This window comes from Drosophila tropicalis, unplaced genomic scaffold, assembly GCF_018151085.1.
Source record: "Drosophila tropicalis isolate 14030-0801.00 unplaced genomic scaffold, ASM1815108v1 contig_878, whole genome shotgun sequence".
Taxonomy (NCBI): Eukaryota; Metazoa; Arthropoda; class Insecta; order Diptera; family Drosophilidae; genus Drosophila; species Drosophila tropicalis.
In genome coordinates this window covers 15,345,882-15,366,261 of record NW_027173374.1, presented here as the reverse complement: position 1 = coordinate 15,366,261, position 20,380 = coordinate 15,345,882, and the positions used below count along the sequence as shown (strand labels likewise).

Here is a 20,380-nt window from a genome sequence, read left to right as displayed (position 1 = left end):
GAAAGACAAAGCACTGTGGCTGCTTCTTCTTCTATAGATTTACTCAATACATTGTCCTTCGACCTCCCCCTTCTACTAGGAGGCCAAACCGAGGGACTGCGTCATTTCCAATGGGGCACTTTTGGTTTGCATGATAAACAAAACTGCAGTGTTAGTGTGTGGGAGGGGTAATGTTAATGTTTGATTCTAATTTTCTCTATTCACCACAGACATGTTAGGAGCACCAAAAACCACCCCCAAAAAAAATTAATGCACCTCATATACATATGTATGTACTTCTCTGCTCTGCGACTGCTCTGTTAACAAATGGCAAGCAATTCGTTGTTAAAACAGGAAATAATGTTAAATTTCTACCGCAATCGTTTTGTTGTAATGCTTACCACTTATCAAGGCAGCTGAGAATAACAACATAAAATAAAAGAATGGGTGTCCACAGCGGAGTATGGATAATCCAGCAAATAGATATTTAAATCCACAGATCCGCTTATGATGTCCAGTTCCTACATCAGGGCATGCAGGAGAGTGCCCCTTTTTTATTAACCTCCTCGTTATCTCCCTCTCTGCCACCACCATGTGTGTCCATATCCCGATGGATGCACAGTTTTCAAATGCCCGGCAAAAAACGGCATGCAATTGCACCAAAGAGGTTCCTGCGAACACTTTTCAGTACTGGTGAAGGCGAAGCATGAAGTACTAAAAGGCGGAAAGGAGGAGGACTTCGCCATGTCCATGGCCTCCTTCATTGAGGACCATTATGGAGAGGAGGCTCTCAAAGAACTAACTTTAAAAAGAAAAAAAGAAAGCAACGCTAAGTATTTTCATTTATATTGACTATTAATGAAAATGTATATCCTGGGTAATTAGATATAGACTCACTATAAGTACATTTGTCTTCCAATCGGAAAAGTTAATTCCAACGAAATTCCTGTACAGGAACCCAATAAAATCGGTGGTTTTTTTTTTTTGCAAATGATCGAATAGAAAATGAAGCTGCAATTTTAACGGGAGTGTCGCGAGACTGTTCCCGTAGAGTCCCCGGCGATTCCCGGTGCCGAAGGGTACATACATATGTACATAACATGTATGTATGTACATACAATATGGCCAATCTAAGCAGCGGCCTTCGGAAGGGGTATACGGATTAAAATAAAAGGGCAGTTTGCCAAAAAAAATTTCCTTTATTGATAAGCGATGAAAACTATCTAATTTTTATCCGATTTTAATAAAAAAATATATCATTCGACGGGAAATTCAATTCACTTTCTGTCGTAGTTCAAGGAAAAAAGTACTTTAGCACAAACTTGTGTTGTAAAATAGGACCAAATGTTCCATCCAAAATTCAGATTTTCAATTTGCTCCACATCGAAAGTTGGGGCTAAATAAAAAAATTCGATATGCAGTTTATTTTAGTTTTTCTAGATCTACAACTTTTTCTTTAATATTTAAGATTTTGGAATAAACGTCTTAAATATATGCCCCCCAAAAAACGGACTTTTCTTTGTTCAAATGCACCTGTGAGAAAAACGGATAAAACTATAAAGACCATTTTGACGGTCCATTATCTAAATACAATAACCAACAAATTACAGAAAAAATTATTTCATTAAGTTATTTAGTAGCCGAGGAAATCAGAACTAAAAAAAAAAAAAAAAAAATAAATAAAATTTTTTAACAAAGTGCGCAGTTTGCATCGATGACGCAGCAGCAACACAATGACAAACGTAGCCTCTCTTGCTCTCTTTGGCTCTCACGACTTTGGCCTGGCCACAATATGGCGTCGTTGAAATTGTGTCGTCGCCCAATTAAAAAAAAAAGGGGTTAAAAATCATAAATGTTTTATAAAAATAAAAGTTAGTTGCTAGCCCCCCAAAGCCCCTCTTGACCAGTAAGTCATTTGTGCAGGCTTGGCTCTCTTTTGTTGTTTTGCGCTGCATTGGTCTTTTGCCCCCTCTCTCTCTAGACTCTCTTTCTCCATCACATTACTCTTATTGTGTGTGCACTTTGTACTATTGGGCTGGCGAGGGGCTTCGCACTCGCTGTTATTCAACATAAAAACTAAAGACATTTTTAACAAATTCAAATACGCATTTTCGCCTTTGCCACATTTAGTTTATACTTAATAGCTATTTTATCGCTCATACGTACATATGTGAATGTGTGTATGTGGGTGCGTGTGTGTATTTCCTACTTGGCCCGTTTTCCACCACACCTTGTCAGTTGTTTGCCTTTGCGATTTCTTTTTAACTCTTCACACCCTACACATGTTTTAACAGTGCCTTCTGATTCGTTGTCCAACTTTGCCTATGGTGCAGCGTATTTTATGCGTCGCCATGGCCATTGCAATTCTTTGCTGCTCTGTTGCTCTCCGTCTGCGCTTGCAACAGCACTGTTAAAGGTGAATTTGGTGAATTTTGATGGGCTCTCAAATTTTTTTTTCATTTCTGTTCAGGTGCTTGGAGACTTCACATCGCGTTTGGAGGATCAGATCCACGTTGGGAAACTACAACTCTGTCATCGTCATCTATTAAAAAGAAAAAAAAAACAGCAAAGAAAAGAAATAATCGCGTTGTCTCTCTCACGCTGTTTCTTCCTTCTTGTGTGTGTGTGTGCATGTGTGAATTGAAATTGAAGGATTTGTAATAATATTTACATTTCTCAATTAAAAAAGGAAATTAAAAAAAATAAATCGTTGAAAATTCGAAGGAACGGAGGCAGGACCAGTTCGCAGCTGTGAATTCTGTCTGCGTCAGCGTCGTCGAAAACGTAACGTCAGCGTCGTGAGTGCGACTTTAATTTAACAAAAGGCAAAAAAGCAAAAAAAAAAAAAAAAAAAAAAAAGGCATTAATTATTATACAAACCTAAAAAAGCAACTGCGTCGTGCATAATCTTGTGATATCTATTTGGTCCCCCTAAAAAGCACCAACACCACAACCCCCCTCTCACATCCTTTACTCGCTCTTCAACGATCCCTGTGCAATTCTCTAAAAAAAAAAAAAAAAAATAACTGTGATTCTTAATTAGAAAAAAAGTTTTTAAAAAATTATTAGAAAAATATCTGCAATATTACTACCACTACCACCAACAACACCAGCACCGCACAAAAAGAGAAAAATAAAAATTGTTTAACAAGAAAAGTAAGTTAAATTAACGTGATTTAAAAAATAAAACCAGAAGTAAAAATTATAAATTATTTCTTTCTCGCTTCGTTTTCACCACGCCATTAACAAAGCTCTGCTCACCACGAACGCACACACTCACAATCTATCCATGCATGTGTATGTTTGTTTGTATGTATGCAGACGTGTGTGACAGTGTTGCCAGGCTGACTAAAAATTTGTAAAAGCGAGAGATAAATAAAAGAAAATGCAAAAGAAACAAATAAAAGTTAAGAAATTTAAGCGAAGCAACCCACAAATCGAATGCTCTTTTTCTCAAAGGGTAGCTAAAACGGATATAAAGTGCCTCTACTTAAGTTTTCTTTAAAAAAGGGGGGATACTCTTTCAACGACCTTCAGCCATTTGCACGTTTATTTTTTTTTTTTTTTGGCTGGGCTGCCAACAATTATTGCGACTTTGCTGGCAGCGAAATAAAAAAGGAAAACTTTGAAGGACGTCTCATTCTATTTGCTATTGATACACTTAAAATCCATGATTGATAGCCCCACACAGTGGGGGAGAGAGAAAGAGTGATATGACTTCTGCTATCGCGTACAATTTAAATAACATTTCCTTATCTGCGACTACATTTCTTTGTACATTTATTATTCGCCTTCACTGCGTGACTGGAATTTTCAGCGTTTACTGATTGTTGATGAGTCACTTTTGGCCGCAACTGAATCTATTCATCCATCTATTATCCCTCTTCTTGCTTCTTATCAATTTGCTGCACTTTTTGTATTATGATGATGAGGGCGACGACGACGACATGGGTTAGAGGGCAATTTCCCAACATGCGGGCTGCACGGCAGTTGTTGCGTTTTTCAACACTGCAAGTACTGCGTTTGCTTTCTCTCTCTCCCTCTCTCTCGCTTGCTCACTTACACTCTTATTTATGGCTATTGGGGTGACTCACTAACATTGACATTTGTTTGTTGTTTGTTTGTTTTCTTACCTGGCCAGGTCTCTCTCACCTTGTAACAATTTGCCATTATTATTATTTGTTTTTTGTTTTTCATATTTTTACTCTACACACTGTAATTATTCTCTTATCTCCCTCCATCCTTTTTTCTTGAAGTTTCTCTATTATTTCGTAATTTCTTTCTTCTTTGATAAGAATTTTCGTCAGATTATTGTTGAACTTGCTAAATAGTCTTCATTTATTTGTTTCTTTAACTTAAATGATTCACAAAATGAGTAAGCTAACAAAATGTTTGCCAAATCGAATTTTCTCGATTAACTTTAAATGTTTGAGGCGAAATGACTAATTCTAGTTCAAAAAGTTTACTGAAAATTCACTAGTTCGCAACGCCAATTGGAACAATAGATCAAAATGTCACTTGGTTCAGAAATATTTATGACGTCACTGATACAGCGGAAAACATGATCGCTACTATCTATTAGTTTAAGTAGTGCAGTCTTTTTCGAGCTTTAAATTAACACTATTCTATGCCCAAAATAATATCACCTGTTTCTGCTTCCAGTTATCATCGACGTGACAAATGTATGTATGAATGTATATTGACAAGGCCAATTGGCACGATTTGTTAGCCTTTAATAGTTATGGCTTGGCTTTAGCTCTGTATATCTACTTGAAACTTGTTGATGATAAACAACACGTGTCGACGTCGTTCGTTTTCCATGCAAATTAAATTTAATTTGTTCTGATAATAAAAAGATTCAAACAAAAACAAATCGGAGTGTCGTAAATTCTACGTTTATATCATTTTGTATCAATTTAAAATATTTCCCATTTTGTGTGTTTTGTGCTCCTATTTTTGTTTAGAAACTGATAAGAGCGTCCGCCCCGTTTCGTCCCGACAATCAGACAAACGGACACATGTGAGACGCGTGTACGACGACCGCGGCCTCATTTTTTTGTTGTTATTTTTTTGTGGGCCTTTTTTTGCCATACCCTGTAATACCCAGAGGTTACCGAAGGGTATATTGTTGCTCACGAACTAACTTTAGCAAGGCTAAAGTAAGTTGGCCATAGAAGCTTTCAACAAATTTTTGGATGTCATCTAAAGAAAACATTGTCAAATGTGTGCTAGGGTAGCTTTCTAATGTTAGGAAAAGTGAAGTTAACAACTGTTAATCTATTGAATAGGGCATCATGTATTCGAATAAACGCTCAAACGTGTTGTTTTTTGTTCAATTTGTTTATAGGTCGCGTGTTAATGCTTCCCCCGCCCACACACACACACACAGAGACTCATACAAATAAAGAAGAATACGTTGTTCCACCGATCGTGCATCGACGTCGTTTCGGGTTTTTGCTTGAAATTTATTTATAGTGTAGTATCCAAATACCCCTCATTCATCCCACACCCTTGCCGCGTTGCCCCTTTCTTGTTCCTTCATACTTGATCTTCTTTTTTGTTTTGTTTTGTTTTTCATTTCTTGTCGTTGTTGTTGTTGTGTTTTTTTTTTAAGTTTTAAGTTATGCAATTTCTTTTCTTCTTTTGTTTTTCTTATGTTGTGTTTGTTTCATTCATTTCTATACACACTATAAAATCTTGGGCCAAACTGTACCAAAAGAATCAAAAATGTAAATATATGTTTCAATGCAGAATCATATATTGTCTACAAACATTTTTCTATATAATTTATTTCTGAATTTGAACTTTGTCCCCATTTCTATTACCTTGGATCAATTCAGTCACAAATTCTATGTACATTTACATATATGTATGTATTTATCATTTTATTGTTACTCATGGGATGCACCCTTAATTAACCTTGAGATACGTTCGTATTCGTTTATCTATTCTTTTCTAAGTAAAATGTGACGAAATTTCCTTTTAAACAGATAAAACAGCGTAGACATGAGCGTAGGTGAAATTAATTAAAGGTGTTTGTAAAATTAAACTGTTTGCCAAAGTAAGAGAACCTTTCTTTTAATACTTGAAATTTGCTTAACTACATAAAATTTTTTATTGGGTGGTCTGCTCCCCTACTCGACCTGCAACTGTACTCATGGAGACAGCCTCAAAGTCACAAATTATTGTGGCCTTTGTTGTTTTGCCATTTTGTTTTTGTGTAAATGAAAATCGATTAAGGATTTGAGTTTCGCCTGTTTTAGTTTTTGTTTTTGCTTAAAGTTCTGGCCCTTATATTCTGCCACCCACACACGCACACATTCACACAGACATGTATTAAAGTTTTTACCCAAAAAAAGTTTTCTCTGTTGTTTTTCAACACAGACGCTGACGTCGTCGTCGACGTCTTTTTTGTTGTTGTCGACTTCTGCAGCAGAGCAATATATTCACCACATCTGGCAAACATGGCCCCAACACATAGCAAAGCAGAGCAGAGCACAGACAGTAAAGTACCGTTAGGTCCCACCAGACCCCAAATGAAAAGCGAAACTTTTTTCTTTTTTTGCTTTTTGTGTGTTCCTTTTTGTGCCTCGCCCTGACTGGTATACACACATATATTTGTGTGTGTGTGTGAAACTTCTTTGTCTTCCTTCCTTGGTGTTTTGCAGTTCATTTGCCTTTTGCTTGGTCCGCGCCACCGCCGCCGCCCACATGAGAAAGAAGAAAAAGCAACAAATTGAAATGCATATATTGATATCAAAGAAAAGAGAGAGAGAGAGAGAGAGTGTGTGTGATAGAAGGCGGCACGAAGGGAGAGGGCATGCAAGTGCACGAGCTAGAGAAGTTATTGTCTGAGTCAGCTGGGAAATGGTAAATAAGTACCAAAAACATAAATAACGTAAAAATATTGAAAGCTTCCGCATCTACATACATATGTATCTTGGATTTGTCTTTGTCTTCATCTTCTTCCTCATCCATCTGCAACTTCATTTTTCTCTCTCTCTCTCTCTATCTCATTGTCTTTGTTTTCTCGTTGAACGGCCTTCACTTTACGATCAAAGATCTTAAATCTCCTTTACTGCTTTTTCGCTCGCTCCTTAAGTATTTTGAATTCTATAAATTGAAACTGGTTTTGCTAAAGTTTTTTATGGTTTTTTAAAGAACAGACGCAGACATCCATAAAAATACATAATTTTGTAGATGGTTTCCAGAGAAATTATGAGTCAGCCATACATGGACATTTAAAACACTGTAACTAGAAAGTCTATTTATGTATGTACATACATATGTATATAATAAGGAGAAAAACGATTCCTTTCGGTGAGTTTACTCTCAAGTTAACCGAAATTGGTAAATTAAAAAAAAAGTAAATTTTTAATGGATTCAGTTATGGGTTTTCGGCGCTCTTTCGATAGGACTTGTGCATTTTCACTTAATTTTTGAGTGCCTACTTATGTATTTAGTTTATGTTTTTCTTTTGTATTTTGGTGCATTACTGCTGTAATATCAATTTGCCAATTAGTTTCGCTTGCTTCACACAATGGTTGCTACGCGCTGCTCTCCTTCCCCCCTGCAGCGTTGAAATGCTTCTCCACCGCCGATACACATACAAACATATGTATGTATGTATGTACATATGAACTGATCGCAGTCGTCGTCATCGTCGCGGTGGTTGCTTGGTCGGTTGGTTGAATCTCTGTCTCTCTGTCGTCTGGCTTGTCAACGTCGTTTCTCATTTCACGTTGCTGTGTTTCAGTGTAGAGTCTCGAGACTCTCTACTATACTCTACTATACACATGCTCGTTCACTCTGGTAGCGTTTCATATTTCATTTTCCCATGCGATTTTCATTAATCTTGTGGGCCTCCCTACCTATTTCCCCCCTTCTCGCTGTAAAGTGAGTCGTAGTCGTCGTCGTCTGCGTCAGGGGCAACTACAAAAAAAAACTACTTTATAACAATTTAGGGATTACACTACTGATGGACGACTCTGTGTGTTTTTGTGTGTGTGTGCCGGGCGATGCTTACACACACATAGAACACAACACCTTGCTATTTCCTTTTCTTTTTTTTAATTTCTACCTGCAAAAAAAGGAAGAAAGGTGTTTTGTGGTGACTTTCGCCTGCAAGAGGTTTTTTTTTCCTTTAATTTTTTGCACATATTTTTGTGTTACCTCTCGGTCTCGTGTGTTTGTTTGTGTGTGTGCATATGTATTCATTCTACTCTTCTGGCCCAGCCCAGTTTTATTTTTATGGCCTTTTGCCTGGACGAGCCTGAACACTTAACTTGCACATAATTCATAAAAAATGGTTCTGGTTTGTTTCCCCTCTGCCTCCCCCCTTCACCATCTTACCATCTATCTATCCTTTGTGCTCTTCAGTCTTAGCCATCCTCTGTGTAAGTGTGTGTGTATGTGTGTTGGTTCAAGTGAGTTATTGAGCCTCGTAAATTCTTATAAATGAAATATAAATTGCTTTGAAAAAGACGTAGCATTTCTCTCTTTCTCTCTCCTTCTCACACACTAATTAATAACCGATTTCGACAACCAACTTTAAAAGCTCTATTCTATTCTAATTTTAAATGAGAGACTGCTTTTTTTTATTTTGTTGACCTTCCAAGAAAAGAATCAATAAAAATGTACAAAAATTATCGTAGAACAAATAACAAGAGAAAGGGAGAAGAGAGAGAAATGTTTGACAATCGTTTTATTGCTTTTATCGAAAGGCATCGTCGGCCATTTGCTGCACATTCCTTTGGTACCCTAAACGCAAGTTGGGTATACTGAGTTTATTTGTAAGCAAGTAAACTTTCCTTTATTTATTTGGACGGAATCTCGATTGAGGGTATTTTTCAGGTCGTCAGCTCTCGCTGTTGTTGTTGTTGGCTTTGTGTGGGGAGCCATGGACTTTATTTTGTTGTTTATTTGCACTTTAGCCAAATATCACCACCACCAGGTTTTTATTTTGTATTTTGTTTTGTGTTGTCCACATTCATATTTGCTTTACTCTCTTAATGGCCGCCATTGTGTGTTGACTCTTGTGGTTCTTCCTGCGTTGCTTTGCTCCTTTGTCTCAGCCGTCGTCATCGTCGTTGCTTAGCTTAGAGTTCAAGGTGAAATCAGTTCAAGTTGATTGCTGCTCGGTCATCATCATCATCATCATCTTCTTTCAGGCTGTTGTTATTTTTCATCCTGTCACGCAGGCGCACAATATAAAGTCTGAGTCTTGGGGTTTTTCTTCCTCTCCCTCACTCTCCGTCTGCGTATTATTGTTGGTTAAATAAACAAATCAATAGCTTGACGTTCATCGTCATTCATTCACCCTTATGTGCCGGAGTTGCTTGACCCAACATATCATTTTGGTTAGGTCTTGGTGTATCTGTGTGTGTGTGTGTGTAAGTAATTTTCGACAGGTGTGCTCGTTTTACCTTCTGTTAATCCTTCGAAAACCACATGAACGAACCACCATGAACTCTCTCTGTGGAAGGCTTCTTTCAGTGGGGGTCGCACGAAGTTTAAGTGCACGTGGGGGAAACAAACGTGGTCTCCTACTAAGAAATAAAGTATACCGAATTAAGTGATGTATTAGCTTCCCTATTTCATACAATTTTCTACCATTTCTGTTGAATTTTTTCACCATGAGCCCTAATTTTGATTAATGACTCTCTCTGTCTTCGTTGCCGTTATTCCATTTTAAAATCATGTAAATATTTCAATTTTATATTGATTAATGATTGGCGATGTTGTTGTTGTTGCGAATGTCTCTCTCCTAAATCCTCCGCGCTGGAGGTGTGTGTGTTATCTGTTGTCTGGACCGGAAGCAGCAGCACCATATTGTTGCGCCTCTGAAATTCTTAAACGTAGCTTTAAAGATCATTCTGTCTCCCTCACACTTGGCCTGAGCTTGGGGGAAAGGGCAACGCCATTTTGCTTTATTCCTTTTCTTTACTTGTTTTTTTTTTCGCTTTAGTCGCTCTTTTGAATAAACTTGAATAATTCATTCAATGAGCGACGGCGCTGCTGCTGCTGAGCTTGATGCTTTTGGCTGATGTTGGTCTCTTTGTTGCATTTCATCAGCATGTTTGTTGTCTGTCTGTCTGTCGTCCCTCCTCTCTCACGTCTGTCCTGTCCTGTCGTCTGGGTCTGTTGATGTTGCTCATTAATATGCAAATGTGACTCAGAAGAGTTGGACCTGCCCCGTGAGTGCGTGTGTCGTCTGTACTGGCTCCTCACACTCTCTCTCACTCTATCTATCTCTTTCTCTTCATCATCATCTTTGTTTTTGGGTTGCCTTCTTACACCCTTTCCGTGCTCCTTCTCCTCTTTTGAGTCTGTTGTAAATTTCATTATTTAAATGCAGGTCAACAGCACATTAACCTGTATGTGTGTGTGCGTGTTTGTATATGCCCGTCGCTTATCAACATTTTAATATCAAACATATTAAAAGTAACGAAAATGGGAGGAGTTGGGAGAGGGAGAAGGACCCCCGATGTGGGAAAAAGTACAAAATGTATGTCAAACAGAAATATCAGTTCGGTAATCTTAAGATTTACATGTGTACGTCGCTTGCCTCTTTAAAAGTATTGAGTATTGATGTATTGGGAATCATTTTGTGTAAAGTGACTTGATTTGCCATCCCCCAGAAGTTTTCCGTAATGAAATGACGACGTGGTCTCATGTGAAAAAAGGGTCGCGGAAATCCCACACTATTAAGGTATTATATATGGCGCAAACATTGGGTTTTCCTTCATTTTCCCTGTAAAAAACTGAGTGCCAATTTCTTCTTGTTGCTAATTGTCTTGCACTTGGTATTAATTTTGTATTTGCTGTTGTTGTTGCTTATGCAATTCACACTCGGCCATCGAAATACGGTCAATATTTCCCAACATGAAAACTAAAACGCTTTATGAGCAAAAAATATAAGACGACAATGACGTCAGAGATTGATGAACGAACGAAAAATACATCATATGATTTCCTATTTGTGCCTCGTTCGTTGTTTGCTGACACACACACAGCCATACACATACGAAGATGATAAAATGTATACGCGTTAAAAATAGCAAGACGTCAACTGACAAAACAAAATAAATAAAAAAAAATACGCACAAACAAATGTTCATATGCATGTATGTATACATCTATGTATATGTATTTGTATGTACAGCTTTAATTCTTGTTGATTTCATATAAAATGAAAACACAACAACAACAGCGCGTGTTTGTTGACGTACAGCCTGCTGGCTGTTCGCTGTGGCTGTACATTATTAGACTGGTTTTGTTTTATTTTTCTGTTAAAATTTTTAAATATTTGATATCAAATGCGTTCTCAAAGGATTTCAGAAGAGCTAGAATATGTACATATGTATTTATGTACATATGTTATGCAAGTCATTGTTATCAGAGTCTCAAAGTCGTTAGCTAGTTGATTGACTCATGGCAATGGGGAACTTTAAATATGCAAGTCACAACAAGTTGTACTAAGTGTACTGACTAATTTTTTTCTAAATATTAAAATATATATTAGTTATAGTCATGCCAAAAGACTAAAATTTAAGTGATTTGAGAGCTTTACTATACAAATTCTGCACTTTAATCGAACCTGTTAAATTCTTTAATTTTGTCACATATGTTCATGTTAATACGGTTTATTGTGGCACTTTAATATTTTTGACCAGACCAAATGTACATACACATTTACACACATGTGAATTGAGTACGAGACTCTCTTATCTTCTCTCACTTACTCACCCACTCTCAGCATCTGTTTTTGTGGGGGATGCTGCCTGCCAATTGTTGTGTGGGGAATTGTATTTATTATTTTTTTTTCTGTCTGTAAATGACATTCTCCCTTTTCTTTGTATGTATGTGTAAGTCTCTGTTGACAGACAGCTGTTTTCTGGCTTTCGTAATTAAAGTTGCCAGAGGGCGAAAAATAAATCAGATGCCTAGTAAAAGATATTTAAAACTGTTTTCATTTATTAATAAATACATGTATAAATATAAATTTGAACAAATTGAAATGTGTTGTAAGCAGAAGAAGAACAAAAAAAAACATTGCTGCTAACAGCAACAATTAGCAGCAGAGCTAAGACAGCGACGGTGACACCGACGTTGAGTGGAAAAAGAATAATGTTCACCTCAGCAACAGCAGCAGCAGCGCAGCACTCCCTCGGCTGAAACAATAATAATAAAAGAAGACAAAAAGTAAAACTCCCCATGCTACGTTGTAAATGTAAAAGTCTCTTATTCTCTCTCTTTTTGGCCATATTGGTGGCTGCTTTTTATACAAAAACGGATACATATATTTCATTTACGTTTGTATTGAGATTGGCTAAATGTTGTGCAATTCGTTTAAGCATTTTCTTTTTCCATTTTCCATTTTTTAGCCAATTTTTCTTCATTACATGAATGTAATTTACTGACAGCAGCAGCAGCTGCTGCTCTCTTTGTTGTAAAAATTCACCATACTGCTGCTGCTAGTTCCACCACTCTACTAAGGTCAAATTTTGTATAACAGAACCCACACACTTACACACACGCACACATAGAGTATGCCCCCCTCTGCTTGTGGTGTGCTCATTTCAATTCTGGCTCCCTCTCCACGTTGAAACTAACAGTACATATGTATATAAATATAATTGTGCTCAATTCTGGGTTTGATTTTCCTCTCTGCACACACTGCCCCAAACCCATCTCTACTCGCTCTCTTTCTCTCTCTCTCTCTTTATCTGTTACTTTTACATATTTTTGGGGCTTTTACTGTCAAGTCGTTTTTTTGCTTTTTGTTGTTGGGGATGAGAAAGTGATCCCGCTATGCAATGCGATTTCTTGCCATTAACAGCTAGGATATGATTACATTGCGGGAAGAAAGAAAGACAGACAGGCAGAGTGAAAGAGAGGCAAAAGCCCCGTTAGGCGCGGCTGTTATTATTATGTTGAATAAATAAAAAACAAAAAAAAACTTGTTTAATTTTATTTGCATCTCGTCCACACTTACATACACTCTCACTCCATCTCTCTCTTCCACTTTTTACAACTCGTTTGCTGAGTAAAACTGGTTTAAGCTTGACTTCTTTCTCTCCGCTTGACAGCCTTGAAGAGAGACTCGATATAATACAACAACTACATATGTCTGTTTTTTTTTTTTTTTGTTTTTTTGTGGTTGTTTTTCTTCTGCGGTTGCCACATTTTGTGGTGGGTTTGGTAATAAAATACTTTTTTGTTGTTGTAAAGAAAATTGATTACATTTGTTGCTCCCCCCGTCACACTGGTTTCCCCCCACCCTCTGAATATGGAATCATCTTTCGATAACTATAGCTAAAACACATAAAATACATGAAAGTTTGGAAGTATTTTCAATCCAGATCACAGTCTCATAGTTACATAATTCGAATTCTAAATCATTTTGCTTATAAAGTTGTGTTGGAATGATACATAGTATACAAATATCTTCCAATATCATTACATCATTACCACCCATACATATGTACATATATTTAACACACACAATTCAATGAAATTTATCGGTAATATTACATCAGGTTCTATATATATTTATGCAAATGTGATAATTGGCAATTCTCCATAAACTAAACACTGACACTGCTCACTTTTTAGATCTTGTCAATTAAAATTATACAAAATTTATATGTAGTAATAATTTATTAACTTTTTTTTTTTTTCAATTTTTCAAATTTTTCCATGTGCAGTTTTCTGTGGTCACGAAAATAATTGGACAAACTGTTGATTGAACAGCAGCAAGCAAATAAAACGCAGAAAGATTTACAACGGAGATTAACCAGTTATTCGGAATAAGAAACTCTAAGCAGGAAGAAAATAAAATTTATATTTGCTGAGGAAAGGAAGAAGAAGAGGGAAAGCGGCGCAAAAGCACGAAAATTTCGCTGGGCGAAAGTAAAAATATAAATCAAAAGCAAACTAAAAAACCTACACAACACACACACAGGCGATTTAGCCATGGAACGTGAATCCAATCCAATGCAACCCATGTGCCGCTCTGGATGCGGGTTCTATGGTAATCCAGCCACAGATGGTCTCTGTTCGGTATGCTATAAGGTAAAGTGACTGGGAATGACTTTTCAATTGTTAAATATTTTGATTAACCCTTATTATTTGCAGGACTCGCTTAGAAAAAAGCAACAGCCACCTGTGAGCAGCACACCTGTCTCAGTTCCAAGCCCACAACCTAGCCCAACATTCAGTCCGGCCATTGCAATCACCAATACCGCACAGCCCACAGTTACAAGCTTACAACAGCCACATATTAATGATGTGAAAGAGGTATGGAAAAACTCCATTGGATTGATCCATTATTTCATTTAGAAAGAGCTAAAAACACACAGACTAGGCCTTGATTGACATGTTAAATTGGAAGTTTTGTTTTTAGACTAGTCGGAGAGAGGAGTTATTCAGATAGTCAATCACAAATCCTTTTCTTTTTCGGTTATACGTAAATTTAGCGTTATCAATTTAAGTGAACAAATTATAGAAATAATTGGATAAATAGCGATTTGTATCTGTGTGATGACTAGGAGGAGGGGTAAAGAAGAAACCGTACGATAGCAAGAGAAAAACGGATGTATGTGTGTGAATTGTTAAAGCCATTTATGTCCAAGTTAAGCAGATAGTAAGGTAAAATTCAGAAAAACAAAATCTGCGAACGTAAAACCCTGTAATTCCCATGCCCAGTCCAGCCAACTAGAGAATCACCCAGCCCAATTCCATTACCATTATGTAAAAGTATTCTAAAAGTGTTAAAATTCGAGAATGCACAGCTAAAGCGAGTTAATCCTCGATTAGTCACCAGAATTTACATCTAAAATGGGTTTAAGTCTTCAATTAGTATCTATCTTTGTATTCTCCTTAAGAGCTCCACATCTTTAAAACCCGAAATATATTCCTTTAGTTCTTTTAAGAAGTGCAGTTGAACGAATTTATTCAACAAAGAGATCTGACATGGTGTGCCTAGAACTTTCATATTTCGACATGTGTACATAGTCATCATTTGTCAGATTTATCAGAAACTTTCGGAAAAAGACTTGCTTCAAAACTTTTCGGTTTAATTTTAGAAAAAAATAAATATTTCCAAATTCCAAATTGCAAGTTCAACTAGCCAGCAACGCACTATGCCTATTCTGGGTGCTCCTCAACGTTTAATGGGTCGCTTTGCTGCACCCTCTGCCAGTGTTCAAGGATCGACGATCCTTCCCTTGGGCGGAGGAGGTCTATCTGCTGCAGATTCCACAGCATTGGCAGCGCGCCGTATTAAACGTAAACGATCCACAATTCAAGCGCGATCCTCTGCTGGTGCATTGGGGGGCTTGAGTGGTGTAGGAGGAGGATCAAATCTTTCCAACTCTAGGCTGGGCATGGGCATGGGCATGAATATCTCTAGCAATATGCTGGCGACATCGACAATTACAAAGAAGGGTATTAATTATATTCACATTAGCATAATTTCTGGCGTCGTTCGGACGCACTAACATTATTTCATCATCTTTGTCCCCTGCAAAAGCAGAACCACCAGCAACAACTAGCAAATCAGCAGCAAACGACACCAGATTTTATCGCCAAAGTGCAGCAGCAGCAGTCGCCGTTCAGGGATCCAACAGCGGCTGTACAACAAAAGCGGCGTCGTCTAGTGCAGCACAAGGAGTGGCTGCTGGTATTGCCCTAACGCCCATACAATCCACCACAAAGAAGAGTTCACTGGTGCGTAAAGTTGGTGGCGGAGCCAAACTTAACAATCCCTTAGATACAATTAAACGCAGAGTTAAGTTCTCGGCCAATGTGCATACGTATCCATCGAGTACTAGTACCAAGAAATCGGCCCGTATTGGCGAAATCCAGTTGAAGAAGCGAGTGAAGAAACTCAAGCGTAATCGTTCTCGGAAAGAGGGCGGAGGCGCTGGTTTGTCCACTGATAACCAACAAGGTCACATATTTAACATAGGCTCAAAGCCGGTGGCTCAATTGGCACGTGGTAGAACCGCGTCAGGTCTATCCAGTGGTAGCACAACAACCAACAGCAGTAAGAGATTGCCGAAATCGTTAACCCAAGCCAAGGCCAAGGCGGCAATTAGTGAGGCAAGAATATCAACAACGACAACAAGCGCTCCCAACAAGAAGCCTCAGCAACGCATTAAGGCTGGCGGTGTTGGTGGAAGGATTACTTCAACTCGAACAGTACGAAGTGTAGCTCTAACCGAAGCGGCGGAGGCTGTAATTAGCAAAAAAACGGCAAATCAATCTTCAGTGGTCGGCGGCGACTTGAATAAAAGGAAACCGTCAACAGCAGCAGCAGCAGCAACAACAGGGACTAGAAAATCAGCTACATACTCAAGACGCAGCAATGGACAAACCTAATAACAACAAGAACAAAAAGTCGCCACCATCGACAACGCCATCGCCTTCAACTTCATCAACACAAAAGCAACGTGGTTGCAAGCGTCGCCTAGAACAAATTGCCTCCGACACGGTGGGCAAAGATGGTAGTGGCAGCGGTGGAGCAAAGGGAAAAGAGAATAAAACAGAGGGGGCATCTCGAGAGGCCAAAGCCACCTCATCTGATAGCGACACATTTATTAAGAAGCGGGTAAACCAAACTACACTCTGTCAACACGAACTATGACCGAAAAATCAACGTATATGATAGGGATTTGCTTTTCCTCTAGAAATAGAATAGAATATACACGTCGACATATAATAAGCTCTTCTCAAATAGGTTATTAGAAGCTAATAGAAGTCAATTTTACCCAAAGAAAATCCGTTTTTAACATATAATCGTTATTTTTAAACCATATTCTTGTTTTTTTTTTTTTATAGAAAATCACTGAAGATGTTGCCACCGCCGCTGTTGCAGCCGCTGCCGCCGCTGCATCTGCTGTTAAATCTAATAGCGAAATTATACAATCGGCATCCGGTCCAAATACTTCCACACAAGCAGCCGCCTCAGCCAATGATGAGGATGATAAGGACAAGGAAGATGATAAGGATGCCAAAAAGAAGAAGAACAGGTGTGGCGAATGTCGTAAGAAGGTTGGACTGACTGGTATGTGATTTGCTTGCTCTTCCGATCGAGAATTATTTACTAATTTGGTTTGGCCTTCTCCTGTAGGTTTTCAGTGTCGTTGCGGCGGCTTGTACTGCGCCGTGCATCGTTATTCCGATAAACATAATTGCACATTCGACTACAGAGAACATGGTGCACAGGAGATTCGACGCAATAATCCGGTTGTTGTTGGCGAGAAAATTCAAAAGATTTGAATTTTTCTATAATGTGCCACCAGTAACAGTAGCCGTAGAATGATAATAACCAATCTAAAAATAATAGTATATAAATATACGCTACGCTAGAAACAAAAAACAAAACAAAAACAAAAAAACATCAATGAAAAACCCAAAAAAATAAACAAGAAAACAAAAGATAATAAGAGCAAGCAACAACACAAAAATACACACATACAGAGAGAGAATAATACTATAAGTGTAATGTAATTGTAAACAACACACACACACACCACAAACACACAATAGTACAGAGCAACTTCAACCAAATACCCCGCAAATCTGCAATAATTGGAACAACAATAAGAAAATAACTTCAACGAGTAACGAGAACGAAAAAGAGACAGAAATATAAGAGGCAGCGACTAGCGAGTAATGTGTAAAGATGAAAAAGCTCCATTTCGCCGCCATTCAGCCCAGCAGTGTGTATTGTGTCCAAGACGCCAATCCTCTACAGCATTCTTCCCTCTTTCACCAGAAAACGGACGCGCAGCAAAAAAGCGTTAGCAAGCCGCTACCCCAAAACAATCAATCCTGTCAATCAATCATCCGAATCAACTAACCGAATCAAATCAAACTCAGTTCACCAACACCAATCAAAGCCACAATTCAATTTCTAATTTCGAGTTGAATTTGTCCAGCCTGCTGAGCCTGGCCCAAACAACAATTTATGACTACAGTTGAAATCTTTTGTTATTCCAAGAAAAAGAAACCAAAAAAAAAAAAGAAAAATTATAATTTTGCTAGTTTTTTTCTGTTACAATCACACACACACACACTCAAATACATTAACGAGGACAACGAGCACACAACATTCGCAACAACAACAACATATGTTACACAGCAAAGCAAAAAACTCAACCTTTAAGTAAGACAATGTGTGTAATTTGTTTTTTGTACTAATGTTTTTTTGGCGTGTGTTGTGTTTGAAACAAAAAAGAAGATAAAAACAAAAAATGTAAAGAAACACAACCAATTTCAAACCGAGAAAATCAGCACACAACTTTCTTAATTCTTAAATACTAAATGAAGAAAAACAAAAGAGAAAATGCATATACATATATTAATTGATTATTTATGTATATGTATTTAACAACACACACACACACACACTACACACAAAACGATTATGGCAGAAATTAAGCATGTATAAACCATAAGAAATTGTAAAAAAGAAAGCGCTAGGAATCGGGATTAACTTTACGACCAGAACCCTCTATATTTAGTTAGAAAGAAAAGATGGGAAGCAGCGCGTTAAAACTGTAAATCCTTATACACAAACACAGCCACAACAACACCAACAGCAACTACAAACCACATACATCTCTATATATATATATATATAATTATAATTAATTAGTAAATCAAAACATGCAATTGCAAGAATGATGCAGTGTGTTGCGTTTTTCAAACCTAAATCTATATCTAAAATTGAATTGATTTTAATTTTTTTTTATTATATTTTTTGTCATCAAACCCCAAAATATTAATAGTTTTGTGAACTTATCAGAAGTATATATATATATATATGCATATAGATTAACATATATAGGGCAGACTTTCCAACGCACACACACACACAGGTTTAGCTGTGTGCGTGTGCTTCTACTATCAAGTGCGCTGCTTGCTAAGCCAACATCTGACTGGTTGTCGAATCGTTTACATATATCTCCACACACATTGCTTAAGTCAATCCTTTTCAAAAGCTTTAGAAACCAAGAAGAATTTCTATTACAAATAACACTCGAAACCAATTGTTGTTGCTTCACATCACCTCCTAGCAAGCAGGGTATTTTGTTGTCTACAGTTCTCTTTATCAAAATATGTAAAGAAGTGAAACCAAACAAAAAACCTATTGAAAAATCTACAAAAAAGTTCAATTTTTTTAAAATCTTTATGGTTCTTTGTCTAGGTTTTTTTTTCTCTCTTTTACTTTATATTGCTTTAAGCGTTATTTAGTTTTTTCTTTTGTTTATATTAAAAAAAGGCATCAACTGTGTGCGTAAACGAAATAAATTCATTAATATTTTGCTTTCTTTTGCTTTTTTTAGTATATTATATGTAATTATGCAAGAAAAAAAGAAAAACACTAAAAAAAAAACACACACAAAAAACAAAAAACAAATCAGTTTTTATTAAAACGAATTATATATTATATATAGAAATATAAATATAGAAATAAATTTTGTTGTTAATCCTCCTGCAAGCCCACTTTTAAAACATTAAAGTAAACTAAAATAACTAAAAAAGAAACCATAAAAAACGAAACAAAAAAAGGAAAATGCAATAAATTTTATTTTTTATTGACAAATATTTCGGAAAACCAAACAAATAAGAACCGAAAAGCAGCTATATATATTTTTAAACTACCACAGGCAATAAATTGTTTAATTGAGATTCGATTCAATAACATCTCCCAAGAACTGCTGGTCCATATAGGGATATAGCAAAGTTTCTTTTTTTGAATGCTTTTATAATGCTTTCTGGTCTGTACCCATATCGAGCTCTATCTATATAATTGTTCTAAATTCCGATCTGTTGGAAGGCTTTCTTCTAGTTTTTTGTAATCTCAAGAATTTGGAATTTTCTTTTCAATTAGAAACAGAATTTCGTTGTTGAGTTTCACCTGGACTGATCATTATAGTTTGTGTTGTATATATATCGCGTCTTGGTACATCCATCCGGCATAAACAAATTCAAAAGGAGAAGGCAACAGTCAATAGCAAGAGCTAAAAACAATAATGAAATATATATATTTCACTTATATAGGCACAAGTCAAATGCAAAATAAATAAATTGTACAAAATATATTTAAAAAATAAAAAGAAATAAACAAATGTATGTATATTAAACAACAACAAATGCATTGTGTAAACTGACAACAACAATAGTAGCAACAGAAAAGAACAAAAACAACAACAACAGAACAGCAAAATGTCATTTTAAATTTTAATGAAAAGAAAGTTTAGTTATTTCTTTGTGTTTTTTTGTTTATGTTGAACAAGAAAACTTACGTACATATATACATACATACATATACATATATATATATTTTATTATATTACACAACTTTAAAATTAATTAGTACAATTTT

At 36.8% G+C, this 20,380-nt stretch overlaps 2 protein-coding genes across 5 annotated transcripts; both read left to right on the top strand.

Moving 5' to 3' along the window:
• Positions 1 to 2,447: 2,447 nt before the first annotated feature.
• On the top strand, positions 2,448 to 17,626 carry drn (doctor no). Of its 3 annotated transcripts, none has more exons than XM_068301268.1 (5): positions 2,448 to 3,135; positions 13,689 to 14,055; positions 14,119 to 14,280; positions 16,825 to 17,050; positions 17,117 to 17,626. In XM_068301268.1, the coding sequence occupies exons 2-5, from the start codon at positions 13,957 to 13,959 to the stop codon at positions 17,263 to 17,265; spliced, it is 636 nt and encodes a 211-aa protein (XP_068157369.1). In that variant the 5' UTR covers positions 2,448 to 3,135; positions 13,689 to 13,956; the 3' UTR covers positions 17,266 to 17,626. The 3 variants fall into 3 exon arrangements, with proteins under 3 accessions (XP_068157369.1, XP_068157370.1, XP_068157371.1); XM_068301269.1 differs by lacking the exon at positions 2,448 to 3,135 and adding an exon at positions 13,488 to 13,505; XM_068301270.1 differs by lacking the exons at positions 2,448 to 3,135; positions 13,689 to 14,055; positions 14,119 to 14,280 and adding an exon at positions 16,352 to 16,594.
• Positions 14,334 to 16,518, top strand: LOC137585477 (serine-rich adhesin for platelets). Of its 2 annotated transcripts, none has more exons than XR_011033573.1 (2): positions 14,334 to 14,631; positions 15,518 to 15,658. XR_011033573.1 is itself a non-coding variant. In XM_068301266.1 (2 exons), the coding sequence occupies exons 1-2, from the start codon at positions 15,126 to 15,128 to the stop codon at positions 16,363 to 16,365; spliced, it is 1,152 nt and encodes a 383-aa protein (XP_068157367.1). In that variant the 5' UTR covers positions 15,029 to 15,125; the 3' UTR covers positions 16,366 to 16,518. The 2 variants fall into 2 exon arrangements, 1 of the variants encoding a protein (XP_068157367.1); XM_068301266.1 differs by lacking the exon at positions 14,334 to 14,631 and adding an exon at positions 15,029 to 15,429 and having other exon boundaries at positions 15,518 to 16,518.
• Positions 17,627 to 20,380: the final 2,754 nt, after the last annotated feature.